This window comes from Sus scrofa, chromosome 3, assembly GCF_000003025.6.
Source record: "Sus scrofa isolate TJ Tabasco breed Duroc chromosome 3, Sscrofa11.1, whole genome shotgun sequence".
Taxonomy (NCBI): Eukaryota; Metazoa; Chordata; class Mammalia; order Artiodactyla; family Suidae; genus Sus; species Sus scrofa.
In genome coordinates this window covers 34,936,192-34,951,978 of record NC_010445.4, presented here as the reverse complement: position 1 = coordinate 34,951,978, position 15,787 = coordinate 34,936,192, and the positions used below count along the sequence as shown (strand labels likewise).

The window sequence follows — 15,787 nt, the reverse complement described above, 5'->3', positions numbered from 1 at the left end:
AAACGAAAGGCCTGCTCCCGTCACTGCTTTGGAGGATCAGTAGAATGCTGCGTGTGGAAGCTGAAAGCCTCATGTAAAGTGGAGCCCAGCGTCCTTTGAAATGGGGGCGGGGGCTTGGCATAAGACGTGTCCAATGAGAACTTGGAATCATAGTGTCTTTTTTTTCCATCTGGAGTCGAACTTAAAGCTCGAGGGTTAGCCGTTTCTTTCCCTGGCTTCTTCCCACCTTCCCAGGCTTTGCGGGGTGAGATCCTTCTAGTCATTCTGACCCACCAACTGGGACAAAGACAATTAGAAGTGGGGAGTATGGGGAAAGAGAGAGGCGTGAAGTCCACAGAGATTAGACCCCAAGGCTGAGCGTACAAACTCTCTCTTCCTGCCTTGTTCCTTCATTCTTGAAAGGTCAAGACTCAGAAGCTCTTTCTTGATAATCCACATGTGTGCCCCGTATGTGGCTGGTACACACGTTCCCCCAGCCGTGAATGTTGGTTGCGAATGGCAAAGAGCTGTCACTTTCTTCAGAGATTTGCCCTCTGCCAATAAGTTACTCTGATGAGTAACTACATTCGACTATATTCTCTGCCCCTCATGGAAGCCCCCAGAGAATGCTTAACTCACGTGAACATGAAAAAAAAAAACAACCCACTTACCTGAGGGTGGGATCAACTCTGGGGTCAACACCCAGGATCAGGTAGGAGCTCATCTCCTGCTCGGACCACATACATCCTATTTCCCCTTTCTCCAGCCTGCTTGCCCCTCTCTCCTCTAGAAAGAACCCTGCCACACATCAGGTGCGTGCTCTGCATCCAGGGACCCTCGCCTAACATTGAGCACTGCTGATACAGCAAGGTTCAAACTATATCCAAGAGGATATCTGGCAGGTCATTCAAAGAAGGGAACCTGGAGCCCTGGAAAGGGCATGAGAGCAGCCCATGAGAACAGCCCTGAGAGATTCATGGATCAGCTTTGACTCTGGCTAGCTCTGTGACCTTGAGCAAGTGACTCAACCTCTCTGAACCTTCATTTCTGATTGGTTGCATTGTTCGGTTCCAGACACTTGAAGGGCATCCAGAGTCTTAGGCTTCCACCCCGTCTGTGTTTTTATTCCAAAGCCTGTGTTGGGAGTTGTCGCAGTAGAGAAAGGAGGCTGGTAGAGGAAGCGAGAAAAAAAATAAAACTCAGATGAGGAAATGTTATCAAGATAAGTTGTTTAAAACCTGTCCCTTTCCAGAACCTGGCCTTAGATGATGAGATGGAAGTTCTGAACTAATAGGATCAAAGCAAACCAGATTCTAATTCTTGAAAAGGGAGGAGGTCCCTTAAGCCTCCAAGGATGCTTCTCTTTGAATATGTTTGTTCTTTCCCACCCTGAGATTCTGGACCCTAACTACAGACTGGGTCGCTTCACGCTTTGATTCATCATCTCGCTTGGTTGGTGACAGCTTCATTAGGAAAAGAGAACAGACTCTCTTGATTAGAGCATGTCCTTTATGGGTGCTAGGTTTCTTTGTAAAAAAAATCAATGAATTTTATTATATTTATAGTTGTACAACCATCATCACAACCCATTTTTTTTAGCATTTCTATCCCAAACCCCCAGCCCATCCCCCCAGCCCCCAACCAGCCTCATTTGGAAACCATAAGTTTTTCAAAGTCTGTGAGTCAGTATCTATTCTGCAAAATAGTTCACATCCTTTAGATTCCACATGTAAGTGACAGCATATGACATTTGGGTCTCACTGTCAGACTAGCTTCACTTAGCATAATTTCTATGTCCATCCATGTTGCTGTAAATGCCATTACTTCATTCCTTTTTATGGCTGAGTAATTATATGTACCACATGGTCTTTATCCACTCCTCTGTCGATGGCTATTTGGGTTGTTTCCATGTCTTGGCTATTGTGTAGGGTGCTGCAATAAACACTGGGGTACATGTATCTTTTCCAGTCATGGTTTTCTCTGGATAGATGCCCAGGAGTGGGATGGCTGGATCAAAAGGTAATTCTATTTTTAGTTTTTTGAGGAATCGCCATACTGTTTTCCATAGTGATCCCATCAATTTCCATTCCCACCAACAGTGTAAGAGGGTTCCCCTTTCTCCACACCCTCTCCAGCATTTATTATTTGTAGAGTTTTGGATGATGGCCATTCTGGCTGGTGTAAGGTGGTACCTCATAGTGATTTTAATTTGCCTTTCTCTAATGATGAGTGATGTTGGATTAACGATGTTGATTAGTGATATTCATCTGTTTTTTGGCCATCGGTATGTCTTCTTTGGAGAACTGTTGAGATCTTCTGCACATTTTTTTGATGGGTTGGTTGGTTTGGATTTTTTTTTTTTTTTTTTTTTTTTTTTTGCTATTGAGCTGCAGGAGGTGTTTATATATTTTAGAAATTAATCCCTTGTCAGTCTCTTCATATGCAGATATTTTCTCCCATTCTTGGGCTGTCTTCCTTTTGTTTAGGGTCTCCTTTGCTATGCAAAAAAACTGTCAAGTTTAATTAGGTTCCATTTTTTTGTTTTTATTGTCATTACACTAGGAAGTGGATCTGAGAAGATATTGCTATGGTTTGTGGCAGAGAGTGTTCAGCCTATGTTTTCCTCCAAGAGTTTTACCACATCTTAAATTTAGTTCTTATATTTAGTTCTTTAAGGCATTTTGAGTTTATTTTTGTCTATGGTATTAGGGAGTGTTCTAATTTCATTCTCTTTTTTTTGCTTTTTAGGGCCACACTTACAGCATACGGAGGTTCCCAGGCTGGGGGTCAAATCAGAGCTACAGCTGCTGGCCTACGCCACAGCAAAGCAGGATCTGAGCAGCATCTGTGACTGACACCACAGCTCATGACGCCAGATCCTTAACCCACTGAACGAGTCCAGGGATCGAACCCACAACTTCACGGTTCCTAGTCAGATTTGTTTCCGCTGTGCTGCAATGGAAACTCCCCCTAACTGCATTCTTTTACATGCTGTCCAGTTTTCCCAGAACCACTTATTAAAGGGACTGTCTTTACTCCAGTGTATATTGTTGCCACCTTTCTCATAGATTAGTTAACTGTAGGTGCATAGGTTTAATTCTGGGCTTTCTATCCTGTTCCACTGACCTGTATTTGTTTTTGTGTCAATACCGTACTATTTTGATGACTGTAGCTTTGTAGTATAGTCTGAAGTCAGGGATCCTGATACCTCCAGCTCCATTTTTCTTTATCAGAATGGCTCTGGCTATTCTGGGTCTTTCGTGCTTCCAAACAAACCTTAAAATATTTTTTTCTAGTTCTGTGAAAAATGCCATTGGTAATTTGAGAGGGATTGCACTGATTCTGTAGATTGACTTGGGTAGTATAGTCATTTTGACAATATTGACTCTTCTAATCCAAGAGCATGGTGTATCTTTCCATCTGTTTGTGTCACCTTTGATTTCTTTCATCAGCATCTTATGGTTTTCAGAGTGCAGGTCTTTTGTCTCTTGAGGTAGATTTTTTTCCTAGGTATTTTATTCTTTTTGATGTGATTTAAAAAATGGGGTGGTTTCCCTAATTTCTCTTTCTGATCTTTCATTGTTGTATATAGAAATGCAGTCAATTTCTGTGTATTAATTTTGTATCCTGCAACTTTAACAAATTCATTGATAAGCTGTTTTATGGTAGCATCTTTAGACTTTCTTAGGTATAGTATCATGTCCTTTGCAAACATTGATAGTTTTACTTCCTCTTTTCCAATTTGGATGCCTTTTATTTCTTTCTCCTGATTGCTGTGGCTAGCACTTCCAAAACTATGTTGAACAGCAGTGTGAGAGCCGACATCCCTGTCTTGTTTCTGATCTTAGGAGGAATTCTTTCAGCTTTTGACCAGTGATAATGAAGTTTGCTGTGGGTTTGTCATATATGGCCTTTATTATGTTGAGGTAGGTTCCCTCTATGCCCACTTTCTAGAGGGTTTTTATCAGAAATGGTGTTAGATTTTGTCAAATGCTTTTTCTGGGAGTTTCTGTTGTAGCTCAGTGGGTTATGAACCTGACTAGTATACATGACGATGCTGGTTTGATTCCTGGCTCAGTGGGTTAAGGTTCCAGTGTTGCCATAGCTGTGGTGTAGGTCACAGACATAGCTCAGATCCCACATTGCTGTGGCTGTGGCATGGGCCAGCAGCTAAAACTCCAATTAGAACCCTAGACTAGAAATCTCCATATGCTGCACAATCAGCCCTAAGAAACGAAAGGAAGGAAGGAAGGGAAAAGAAGGCTTTTTCTGCATCTATTGAGAGGATCATATAGTTTTTATTCTTTAGTTTGTTCATGTAGTATATCACACTGATTTTTGGATATTGAAAAATCCTTACATCCCTGGGACAAATCCCACTTGGATCATGGTGTACAATCCTTTTAATGTACTGCTGGATTCAGTTTGCTAGTATTTTGTCAAGGATTTTCGCATCTATGTTCACCAGTGATATTAGCCTGTAATTTTCCATTTTGTGGCATCATTGTCTAGTTTTGGTATCAGGATGATGGTGGCCTCCTAGAATGAGTTTGGGAATGTTCCTTCCTCTGCAAATTTTTTTTTTAATTACTTCAGAAGGAGAGATGTCAGCTCTTCTCTAAATTTTTGATAGAATTCACCTGTGAAGCCATCTGGTCCTGAACTTTCATTTGTTGGAAGTTTTGAAATCACAGTTTCAATTTCAGTATTTGTTATTGGTCCATTCATTTTGTCTATTTCATCTTGGTTTAGTTTTGGAAGACTACTTTTCTGAGAATTTTTCTATTTCTAATAGGTTTTCCATTTTAATGGCATATAGTTGCGTGTAATCTTTCACAGCCCTTTGTATTTCTGTGATGTCCATTGTACTTATCCTTTTTTCATTTCTAATTTTACGGTTTTGCATACTTTTTTACCTGACGAGTATGGCTAAGTATGTTGATCTTCTTAAAGAACCAGCTTTTAGTATCATCCATCTTTTCTATGGTTTTCTTCATTTCTATTTCATTTATTTCTGGTCTGATCTTTATGACTTTTCTTTTGTTGCTTTAGTTGCTTTAGGTGTAAAGTTAAGTTGTTTATTTATGCTTTTTCTTGTTTTCTGAGGTAGACTTGTATTGCTGTAAACGTCCCTCTTAGATACGCTTTTGCTACATTTCATAGGTTTTGGATTGTTTTATCTTTGTTATCATTTGCTTCTGGGTATCTTTTAATTTTCTCTTTGATTTCCTCATTGATGCATTGCTTGTTTAGTAGCATATTGCTTAGTCTCATGTTTGTGATTTTTTTGCAGGGTTTTTTTTTTGTTACTGATTTCCAGTTGTATCATGTTGTGGTCAGAAAAGATACTTGATATGATTTCAATTTTCTTAAAGTCACCAAGGCTTGATTTGTGGCTAGAATGTGATCCTAGAGAATGTTCCATGTGTACTTGAGAAGACTGTGTATTCAGCTGTGTTTAGATGGAGGGTTCTATAAATATCTATAAAGTCCATCTGGTCTAATACATCGTTTAGGGCCTGTTTCCTTATTGATACTCTGTCTGTATGATCTGTTCATTGCTGTAAGAATGGTGTTAAAGTCCCCTGCTATTAGTGTGTTAGTGTCCATTTCTCCTTTTAAGGTTATTAGCGGTTACCTTATATATTGAGGTGATCCTACGTTGGGCGCATATATATTTACAGTTGTTAGATCTTCTCGGATTGATCCTTTGATTGTTATGTATGGTCATTCTTTGTCTCTTATAATATTCTTTAAGGTCTATTTTGCTGAAAAGAGCATTGCTATTTCAGCTGTCTTCTGATTCCCATTTGCATGGAATATTTTCTTCCATCCTCTCACTTTCAGTGTGTATGTGTCCCTGGAACTGAAGTGGGTCTCTTGAAGAGAACATATGTATGAGTCTTGTTTTTGGATCTATTCAGCCAGACCATGTCTTTTGGTTGGGGCATTTAGTCCATTTACACTTAAGATAACTATTGATATGTATGTTCTTATTGCAATTTTAATAATTGGTTTGGATTTTTAGTAATTTGGTTTTGTTGGTTTTTATTCTTGTTCTCTTGTGGTTTGATGACTATCTTTAGTGTTGTATCTGGATTGCTTTTTCTTGTTTGTGTGTGTATCTATTGTATATTTTTGGTTTGTTTTTGACATAGGAGTCTATATAGATAAAAGATTGTTTTAAGTTGTAATTAAGAGACCAACAGGTGCCTCTCCAGTGTCCTGCATTTGTACCCTCCTCAAGATTTTGGTTTTGGTGGAACATTTGCATGTGGATGATTTCCTACCTTTACTATATGTGTGCCTTTCCCTGTGAGGATTGTCATTTGTAATATTTTTGTTTCTGGTTGTGGCCTTTTCTTTTCCACCTAGAGAAGTTCCTTTAGTATCTGTTGTAAAGCTGGCTTAGTGGGGCTGAATTCTCTTAGTTTTTGCTTGTGTGTAAAGCTTTTTGAGTTCTCCTTCAAATCTGAATGAGAGCCTTGCTGGGTAAAGTAATCTTGGTTGGAAGTGTTTTCCTTTCATCACTTTATGTATATCATACAAATCCCTTCCAGCCTGCAGTTTCTGCTGAAAAATCTGCTGACACCCTTATTAGGGTTCCCTTATATGTTTATTTTCCCTTTGTCTTTAATTTTGGTCAGTCTGATTAATATGTCTCGGTGTATTCCTCCTTGGGTTTATTTTATATGGTACTCATTGTGCTTCCTGGGAAGTTTTCCACTATTCTCTCTTCAAATATTTTCTCTGGCCCTTTCTTCTCCTTCTGGCCCCCCCATAATTATGGCTGTTAGTGCATTTAACGTCCCAGAGTTCTCTTAGACTGTCTTCATTTCTTTTCAATCTTTTCCCTCTTTTCTGTTCCACATCAGTGATTTCCACTAGTCTAGCAGCTTGCTTTATGTGTTCTTCTGCCTCCTGTATTGTGCTGTTGGTTGCTTCTAGTGCATTTTTAAATTTCGGTTACTGTATTTTGCATCTCTGCTTGCTTGATCCTTCTATCTTCTCTTTCTTTGCCCAGTATTTCTTGTAATTTATCAATCTTTGCCTCCAGTTTAGTCCCAAGTCCTTGAATCATCTTTACTATCATTAGTCTAAAGTCTTTTTCATGGCAGTTGATAATCTTCAGGTCACTTAGCTCTTTTTCTGGGATTTTTTCCTTTATCTGAATCATAATTCTCTGTCCTTTCATTTTGTATAGATTTTTGGTGGGGTCTCCTTTTTGCAGACAATAGGGTTGTTTCTGATACATGTCCCCCTTGTGGCTGAAGTTGGTATGGGGGCTTTCTGCAGGCTTCCTGATAGGACGGACTGGTGCCTGCCCACTGGTAGGTGGAGGTGATTTTTATCCCTTTGGTGGGAGGTGCCTTGTCTCTGGGTGTGTGCAGAGGTGGCCGTGCCTTGGGGGATCTTTAGGCAGCCTGTTTGCTGATTGGTGGGGCTGTGTTCCCACCTGGTTTGTTTTTGTCCTGGGGCTTCTCAGCCATGATGGGTGGGGCCAGATTTTTCCAAGATCGCCAGTTCTAGAGGAGTTCACACTGATTTTTCCTGAGACTTTGCCTCCAATGTCCTTTCCCCACAACAAGCCACATTCACCCCATTTTCCCAGGAGAGCCTCCAAGAACTGCCAGCAGGTCTGACCCAGATTCCTATGAAGTCTGCTTGGCCCTGGGACTGAGTGCACATGAAAGCCTGTGTGCGCCTTTTAAGAGCGGCATCTCCAAGAGTTCCCATCGTGGCTCAGTGGAAATAACTTGGACTAGTATCCATGAGGATATGGGTTTGATCTCTGGCCTTGCTTAGTGAGTCAAGGGATCCAGTGTTGCCATGAGCTGTGGTGTACGTCACAGATGTGGCTCAGATCCTGTATTGCTGTGGCTGTGGTGTAGGCCAGCATTTGGACCCCTAGCCTGAGAACTTCCATGTGCCGTGGGTGTGGCTCCTAAAAGCAAAAAAAAAAAAAAAAGGTGCAGTTCATTCCTCCAGTCCTGTGGAGCTTTTGTGCACAAGCCAGCAGCTATAGCTCCATTTGGACCCCTAGCCTGGGAACTTCCATATGCTGTGGGTGCAACTCTAAAAAGCAAAAAAAAAAAAAAGAAAGAAAAGAAAAGGTGGAATATGTTTCCCCTAGTCCTGTGGAGCTCCTGTGCACAAGCCCCACTGGCCCACACCACCAAATGCTTCAAGGGCTCCTCCTCCTAGTGCAGATCCCTAGTCATGGGAACCTGACATGGGGCTCAAAACTCTGACTCCCATGGGTGAGCCTCTGAGATAGTTACTTCCCGATCTGTGGGCTGCCCACCTGGTGGGTATGGGGTTGCTTATCTCATGTAATTGCTCCTCCTACCATCTTGATGTGGCCTCCTCTGTGTCTTCTGGAGGAGGATATCTTTTGTCAATAGTTTGCAGTTTATTTCGTTGAAGGTTGTTCGGCAATTGGTTGGTATTTTGTTGCTTTTATGAGGAAAGGTGAGCTCCAGTCCTTCTCTGCCGTCTTAATCCCATCTCTGCTGGGCTTCTGAAAACCACTCAGGTTGTTTCGTCGGCCTCCCTTCATCCTCAAGGGCGCTACAGGAACAGTATAGAAAGGGATGCATAAGAGAGAGGAGACACACACACAGGCACACCACATACCTTTGTTCAGTGGCCAAGGAACACGTTGTGTACACATGGACTGCTGTCATGTTACATGGCAGACATGGATAGGTTTATTTCCGAAGATGAACAGGGCCCCTGCACACCGTCTTGCTATTTTCTGCTTTACGGTTGTTATTATTACTTTGTAATTGCATATTACGGATTCATCTTCACCTGTGTTTTCCTTTCAGTTACGGACGAGTTTATGCTACCGACCCCTACCACCACACACTTGCTCCAGCCCCCACCTACGGCGTTGGTGCCATGGTAAGTACCAATTCCTCCTCTTCCTCACTTCTTTCCACTGCCCGTCCCTTCCCCCAGCTGGGACCTTAGTATGGGTTGACGGTTGATGTCTTCTCACTTGCCCTTAATTGAATTTGTCTCTTGTGCTAACAGCAGCTAAAATGGCACATTAATCCTCCCAGTAAACTTGATAAATGTCTTAATTTCTTGGCAATGTAGTGCATGTAAGTTATTATATTTCTAATTTTGCAAGTCTCACCTAGCCGAGCACTTACCTTAATGGAATAATTAGTCATTTTGATAATTAAATCCATCACTAACAGAATGCAGTGTCAATGCAGAACTTTTTTTTTTCTTTTTTTTTTCCCTCCCTTGCCGCTCATTCACATAGCCCCAAGGTTCCAGCCCCAGCACAGACTTCAGAGGAGCTAAGCTGCACACTTCCAGGCCTCTGCTGTCAGGCAGCTGAGAATCTGACTGCCTCTCCTCCCCTATTACAATTCATGTTTAAAGTCATAGTCGCCCAGGAAAGAAAATAGAGAGGGGGGCACACTTTGTGTGTGTGCCTAGTACATAAGGGATTAGAAGGAATCAGTTTGGGGGTTGTCTTTTTTTTGGGGAGCGGGGGCTCTGGGTTTTTGTTTGGGGAGGGGTGGGGGGGGAGGGCAACCACGGGAGGTGAGGGTGGGATGAATTTGCCTGTACTTGTTCAAACTTCTATGCACTAAAACTCTTGAGTACAGTAAGACGTGCCCATCATGTGACAGCGTATGCAATCATTACAAAGCTTTTGGCATGCAGTTTTCTGCTTGGGATCAAGAATATCAGTCCTTATCCTAAAAATAAACCCCCATAGGCATTCATTTGAATCGCCAAAAACTTCTAGCGAAAGGAACTAGGCAAGTGCCACCTCCGAGCCATTTAAAGCCATGGCCAGACCATTCCCTGGAGTTTGGTCATAGAAATCCCACCATCATTTGGAAACCTATGATTTTGCACAAGCTCAATGCCATTAAGTAGTTCACCTGCACCACCGCCCCACCCCCCCACCCCCCCCAGAGCAAGACTTCCACACAGAGCGCTGAGCCAGCAAGAAGATGATTTACACTTTCATCCTGATGTTGCATTCAGCAACTCTGCTTCAACACCCAGTCCACTTGAGGAAGGTGTTAGAAAGGAGAGCTGGATGACTACATTCAATAAATCATCTGCATTCAACTTCTTGAGTGTAGATTGAGCCTTTTCCTGACGGAATATCGTTGCATTAATGAATCAAACAAGCAAACAAAAGGAGACCGTGCCAATCCTTCAGTGGTCCAGTTTGCATCAGAGTCCTTTTGGTTCACAGGCCTGGCAGACAGGATTTGGTTCTACAGGGATTTTTCTTTATGAGGAACCATTTGGGGTGGTCAGGATTGGCCTTACCTTCAGTTCTCCAAGAGTGACCTGGGATGGGTAGGGGGTGCCTCCGTTTTGGTTGTTTCTGAGTGTCTATTTTTCACATTAGTCTTTTTTTGATGATCCACCTGTTGCAAAAGGAAAATGTAAAAAACACACCCCTTAAATTGCTTTGTTTCAGAATGCTTTTGCACCCTTGACTGATGCCAAGACTAGGAGCCATGCTGATGATGTGGGTCTCGTTCTTTCTTCATTGCAGGCTAGTATATACCGAGGGGGATACAACCGTTTTGCTCCATACTAAATGACAAAACCATAAAAACCTTCCAATGTGGGGAGAAAGGAAGCTTTCCGAGGCCTGGGTATTGCAATACATGCAGTCGTGCATCATTTTAGCATCTAAAAAAAATAAAAAATAAAAAGAGGAAAAAAATTACATTTTTTATCTTATACCTCAGATATTTTGTTCTGTGTATTTTAATATTGTGGGTCTTTCATTTCCGAAGGTTCCGTAGTTTGGTTGCTGGCTGTAGGAGTTTTTGTGGTTGATCTAGAGAGATGCTAGCTATGAATAAAAACTGGTGTAGGGCCATATTCAGAGTGCTATATCCTGTAAATGAATTCTACATGCTGAAGATGAAGCTACTGGGGTGATCAGCTGTTTGGGAAGAGTGTAAGTGACTACAGGGGTCGTGTTTTTTCCTGCATCTGCATTATTTTATTTTGTGAAGGGGGACGGGTGGGAGGGACCTAGGGGATTGGGACTGGGGTTTGGCTGAAAGAAAAACAAAAGTAACTGATGCGTCTAAACGACCCACTGCACCCAGACCATGTATTCACGGTTCTAAGTTGCTCATTGTCAGTTCAAGCCAAAGGTTACATTGTTAAGGGGATGCTTCCAATAGCATTTGTCCATCTGAGCTGAACGAAGCTGGGCAAACGGCACCCTTTAAACCATTCCACCTGGCAGTATTCAGCTTCTCAACCAGCCGCTAGTGATGTAGGCAAAAACAAAAAAAGAAAAAAGCAAAAAAAAACCCTGCTAGTTAGGTCATCAACAAGCATTCTTTTTATATTTCTTCCAGTATAATAAATTATTGGTATCATTGCTGACTTTTATATTATGGGAGGGAAAAAATAACATTAATAAAAAGGTGATAAAAAGCACTGTTTCTATTTTTTTCTTTTTTTCCAAAAAAAAGAAAGTAATAAAAACTTAAATTCTTTGTACCAGTTAAAAAAAATGTATAAAATTTACATCTGTGCAGTGGAGTTGTTAAGTTCTAGAAACAGTCTTATGAAGCTTTAGTTTTAGCCTCGTAGAACAACTGTTAACAGACAGACGTAGAATTTTTATGGAATTACATGATAATCATATTCGGATTTATAGAAGCATTTTACAAGTATTGCAGTCATTGGGTATAGAGATAACCATGGTATTTTCATCAGCTTGGTACTTTTTGAAACCTGACTGTGTCGTGTAAACAACCTGCAATTTTTCAGTCCGTGAGAGCCCACCCGCCCATTTTTCCCCGGCTCCCGAGAAGTCTCTCGAATAAGTATTTTTAGTTTCTTCTTTTTTTTTTTCTTTTCTTTTTTTTGTCTCCAAGGCCCAGGACATTTGTCAGAAGGAAGCAAAAAAGTAGGTCCACCCTCGTCATCCCCCCAAGAACAAAGTCCCCCCACCTCTGAAGCAGGGCCAGAATGACACAGCCGAAAAATTGCAGTTTGTCTACACTTCTTCCGTTTGAAGTCTTTCCATGTTGTCCTGTTTACAAAGTTAATCTAAGTTGGGGTATCTGTCACGGATCTTCCTGTTTTTTGTATTGAAATTAAAAACAAAAAATCCCTGCAGCAAGCTGACCCCAGTAGTTTTGCTGCCGTAGTTGAAAATTTCCGTGTGTCCAGTGCAGACCGCAGGGTGTGCACTTTAGTAAGCTATTGACTCACCGCTGTGAACCTGCCAATCCGCTGTAACAACTCTGCTTTAAGACAAAAAAAAAAAAAAAAAAAAAAAGAACAAAATGTTAAAAAAAAAAAAAAAAGGTGTTTGTGACCCAGCTTTTCTCTTGTCATCCTATGTGCATGCAGTAAGATCGGTTGGATATTAAACCATCAATAAAGTTTCGCAAGATTTGAAAACCAAGTTTCTGTAGCTTCGCTATCTAAGACAGACCACCGTGATCTTGCAACAGAGAGAAACGGGGGAAAACTGCTTAGCAGCCAAAAGCAGAGGGGGGAAAAAAAATGCTCTTTTCAGCAGACGTCTTCAGGTGGGGGAGGGAGGGGCCAGGGGATGTTTCCTGGCATCATTGACATGTCCTCAGCCCCTTACCTAGAAGACCGTGTTGTGACAACGGGTGCCTGGTTGATGTTTTTTTGTTTGTTTTTTAAGGGAAACCATGTATGAAACTGTTACCACATCCTACCCCGAAGGGGAAGCGAGGTAAAAGGAACAGAGGGCTCGGGAGAAAAAAAGCCATGTCTCCCATTTGCCTCAGATTGCAAAATCCAGACTGGGCATTGTATTTGGAATCACAAACATAGACTTCTTACTGTGTTGGGTCAAGTAAAATTAATTTGCAGTTTTGATTTTCATCGATGAGCTGTACTTTCCCCCATGATTGTATGTAGTTTTAATAAAATCATTTAGAGCAAGTGGGTACCAACTGATGTTGCAGAATCTTTTGTCAGGCACTCTCCTCCAAGAGGCCAATAAGTCATTTTAAAATGTATGTCAGAGATGTAAACAAACATTTTGGATTTTTTTAAACGGTATTTATTTGGAATGTTTTCATTTATCTAAATAACTATTGCTATTATGAATTATGGAAACAAAGATTACTATCATGTGTGGCATATAGTGACTTAACACACACATCACGCAATCTGCAAACCCAGAAAATGTGTATATCTGTCTTTAGAAATTAGTGTTTATATCACTTACAGTGGTTTGTGAATAAAGAAAACTGGTTTGTAATATCAAAAAATAAAAGCTTAGTCTGAAAAGGTCCACGTGAGTCCATGTTCTGAGTCCTTTCGCTTCTGTGTGTTTCTTGGGAAAGAACTCAACCCCACACAGGACTGCCTTGTGCCTGCCCTTGTGCCTGAGTGAGGGGTGAGGCTGCCCAGGTGGGCAGCGGGCTGTCCTGGTCACCACAGGTAGACCCAGGTGCCTCCTGCAGGTGCCCTGGCATATCTTTCCAAAGAGGTCAGTGGAACCAACCACAGCTGTTTAAGAAATACAACTAAGCTTAGCTATTCCCCAGCATGGAAACATCAGTCCTTGGTTTGAAACAGAACCACCACAGAGTGGGATGGACGAGACGTTGGGGGTTGGTCGCTGCAAACTCTTACATTTAGAATGGAGCAGCAGGGAGGTCCTACCACACAGCACAGGGAACTATATCCATTCTCTTGGGATAGAATGCAATGGAAGATATATGAGAAAAAATAAACCATGCAGATACATATATGACTGGGTAACTATGCTATATAGCAGAACCTGGCACAGCACTGTAAACCAGCTAAAATAAACAGGTTATTTAATAACCGATGTTAGATAAATAAATGTTTAAAACAAAACAAAAAGCAACTGTGCATTTCAAATGAAACATCTACTCAAGTTACAGGTACAACTTTTAAGGGGGGGGAACCTTGCATGAAGATGATAAATAATCGTAGCAAGTACTAGAATTCACAGAGTGCTTACGAAGAGCCAAGACTCTTGCATTCCTTATTTCATGTAATTATGTAATGCTTCCACCAGGGTTAGATGGTTGACAACCATTTAGTTATCTTAACATTATCATACTCCTATTTCATTTTGTTATCTTAATACTACTGTCAAGTGGGGAACACATGGAAAGATTTTTAAAATGTGGGGGGAACAGAGGTTCCGAGTTTGAATCCTGACTCAGTCCCTGGCTAGCTGCAGTCCAGGGCAAGTTAAGCCAGAGATCGGGGCCTCAGGCTCCTCCGTCCTCATGCAGGACGAGAAGGCCACCGATCCTTTTAGATGGTATGTGGAAGTCAATAAAACGACCTATGGGACGGGCTTGGCTGAACTTCATCAACAGTGAGCTCCTAAGTGACAGGTAAGGACACTAAGACCAAAAGAGGTTACTTTATCGAAGACCACACACCAAGCAGGTGGCACAGGCAACATTCCAGAAGGGGCACTCCTGCTCTCCTGCCCCAGCTCAGCATTCAACTTCAGAAGGCCGCCTTCGTATAGTGTTAGCGCTACCAGTTCAAGTATATTCCAGGGGGTGTCCTCTGTGAATCCTTTATATGTGGGACTGTGCCAGTGCCAGTCAACTTCCACTGTTCTTTGTCTGATGATGCTTGAGGACACGGTTACCCTGATTTGATAAATGAAGACAGCTTTGAGACATAACATGATTTGCCTTAGGTCATGTCAAGTGACAGCCAGCCTGGAGGTTTGCATCTTCTTCCAAAAATTCCCTTTCACAGTTGATGAAGCCAGTGGTGAGCTAGGGCTTCTCGTATGCTCTTTACAAAACAGGGGAGGCTCTAGTACTTCCCCCTGAGAAGAATATCCTGGCACACAGCGAGGAGGGTGATACCCGTCTCCTGAAACGCCCACGTGGGGCTGTGTCCCTGCCCTGCCCTGCACAGACAGGAAGATGGATACACGTAGAGCTAACAAAAGCCGTCACTTACATTCGCATCTCCAAAATCAGCCTCTTCTCCAAAGTGGAGAGAAGCACATACATTCCACGTGATGTGTAATGAACACACAAATGAATGGCAGGAGTCAAAGGGTTTCTTGGGGGCAGGATCAAGACAGCAGAGGAGGAAGACGTGGTGTCACCTTCTCCCACAAACACAATCACCAACAACAAAGCTACATGTATAGCAATTTACACACAACATCCACTGAACGCTGGCAAAAGACCATAACCTTCCAAAAAGGGCAGGAAACCCTCCACGCAACTGAGTAGAATAAAAGAGGAAAAAAAAAAAAAAAAAAAAAGCAGAATCAGGACTGGCCCAGCACTGCTGAGAGGGAGCAGTGAAAGAGGAAAGGAACCCATTCCCTGGGAAGCCTCCTAAATGACAAGGAGATCCGCCAAGAAGGAGGGACCTCAATGCCTCAGAGAAAAGCACAGCAGCTGGCCTGGGGAGGGCAAAGATGAGGGCGAGCCACACTGGCCATCGGTACCACCACAGCCTGAGACACTCGGGCGGGGGCTAGGCACTGACACTCAGGCTCCGGAGGTCAGTTTTGGGAAGAGGACAATGGCTGGCTGCATGGCAACAGCCTGAGGGGCTAGGAAACAGTGTGGAAGGGCTGGGGAACACAGCCAAGGGAACCCGGGGGGAGGGAGGGCCCACAGGAGTGTGGTGTAAGGTGCGGACTCGGCAGGGATCTGGTGTGGCTGTGGCTGTGGTGCAGGCTGGCAGCTGTAGCTCCGATTCGACCCCTAGCCTGGGAACCTCCATATGCTGGAGGTGCAGCCCTGAAAAGGAAAAAAAATAAAAAAACCCCGAACAAAAA

The 15,787-nt window shown here is 42.4% G+C and overlaps 1 protein-coding gene across 17 annotated transcripts in view; it reads left to right on the top strand.

The window, feature by feature from the left end:
* RBFOX1 (RNA binding protein, fox-1 homolog 1) overlaps positions 1-13,276 on the top strand; it is a 2,271,070-nt gene extending 2,257,794 nt beyond the window's left edge. For 8 of the 17 annotated variants that reach the window (XM_021088068.1, XM_021088064.1, XM_021088066.1 and 5 more), the window contains 2 exons: positions 8,811-8,886; positions 10,445-13,276. In XM_021088068.1, coding sequence (XP_020943727.1) covers positions 8,811-8,886; positions 10,445-10,567 — 199 coding nt within the window. In that variant the 3' untranslated portion in view covers positions 10,568-13,276. Of the gene's footprint in view, positions 1-8,810; positions 8,887-9,256 lie in introns of all 17 variants that reach the window. The other 9 variants (XM_021088065.1, XM_021088063.1, XM_021088069.1 and 6 more) reach the window with 2 other exon arrangements.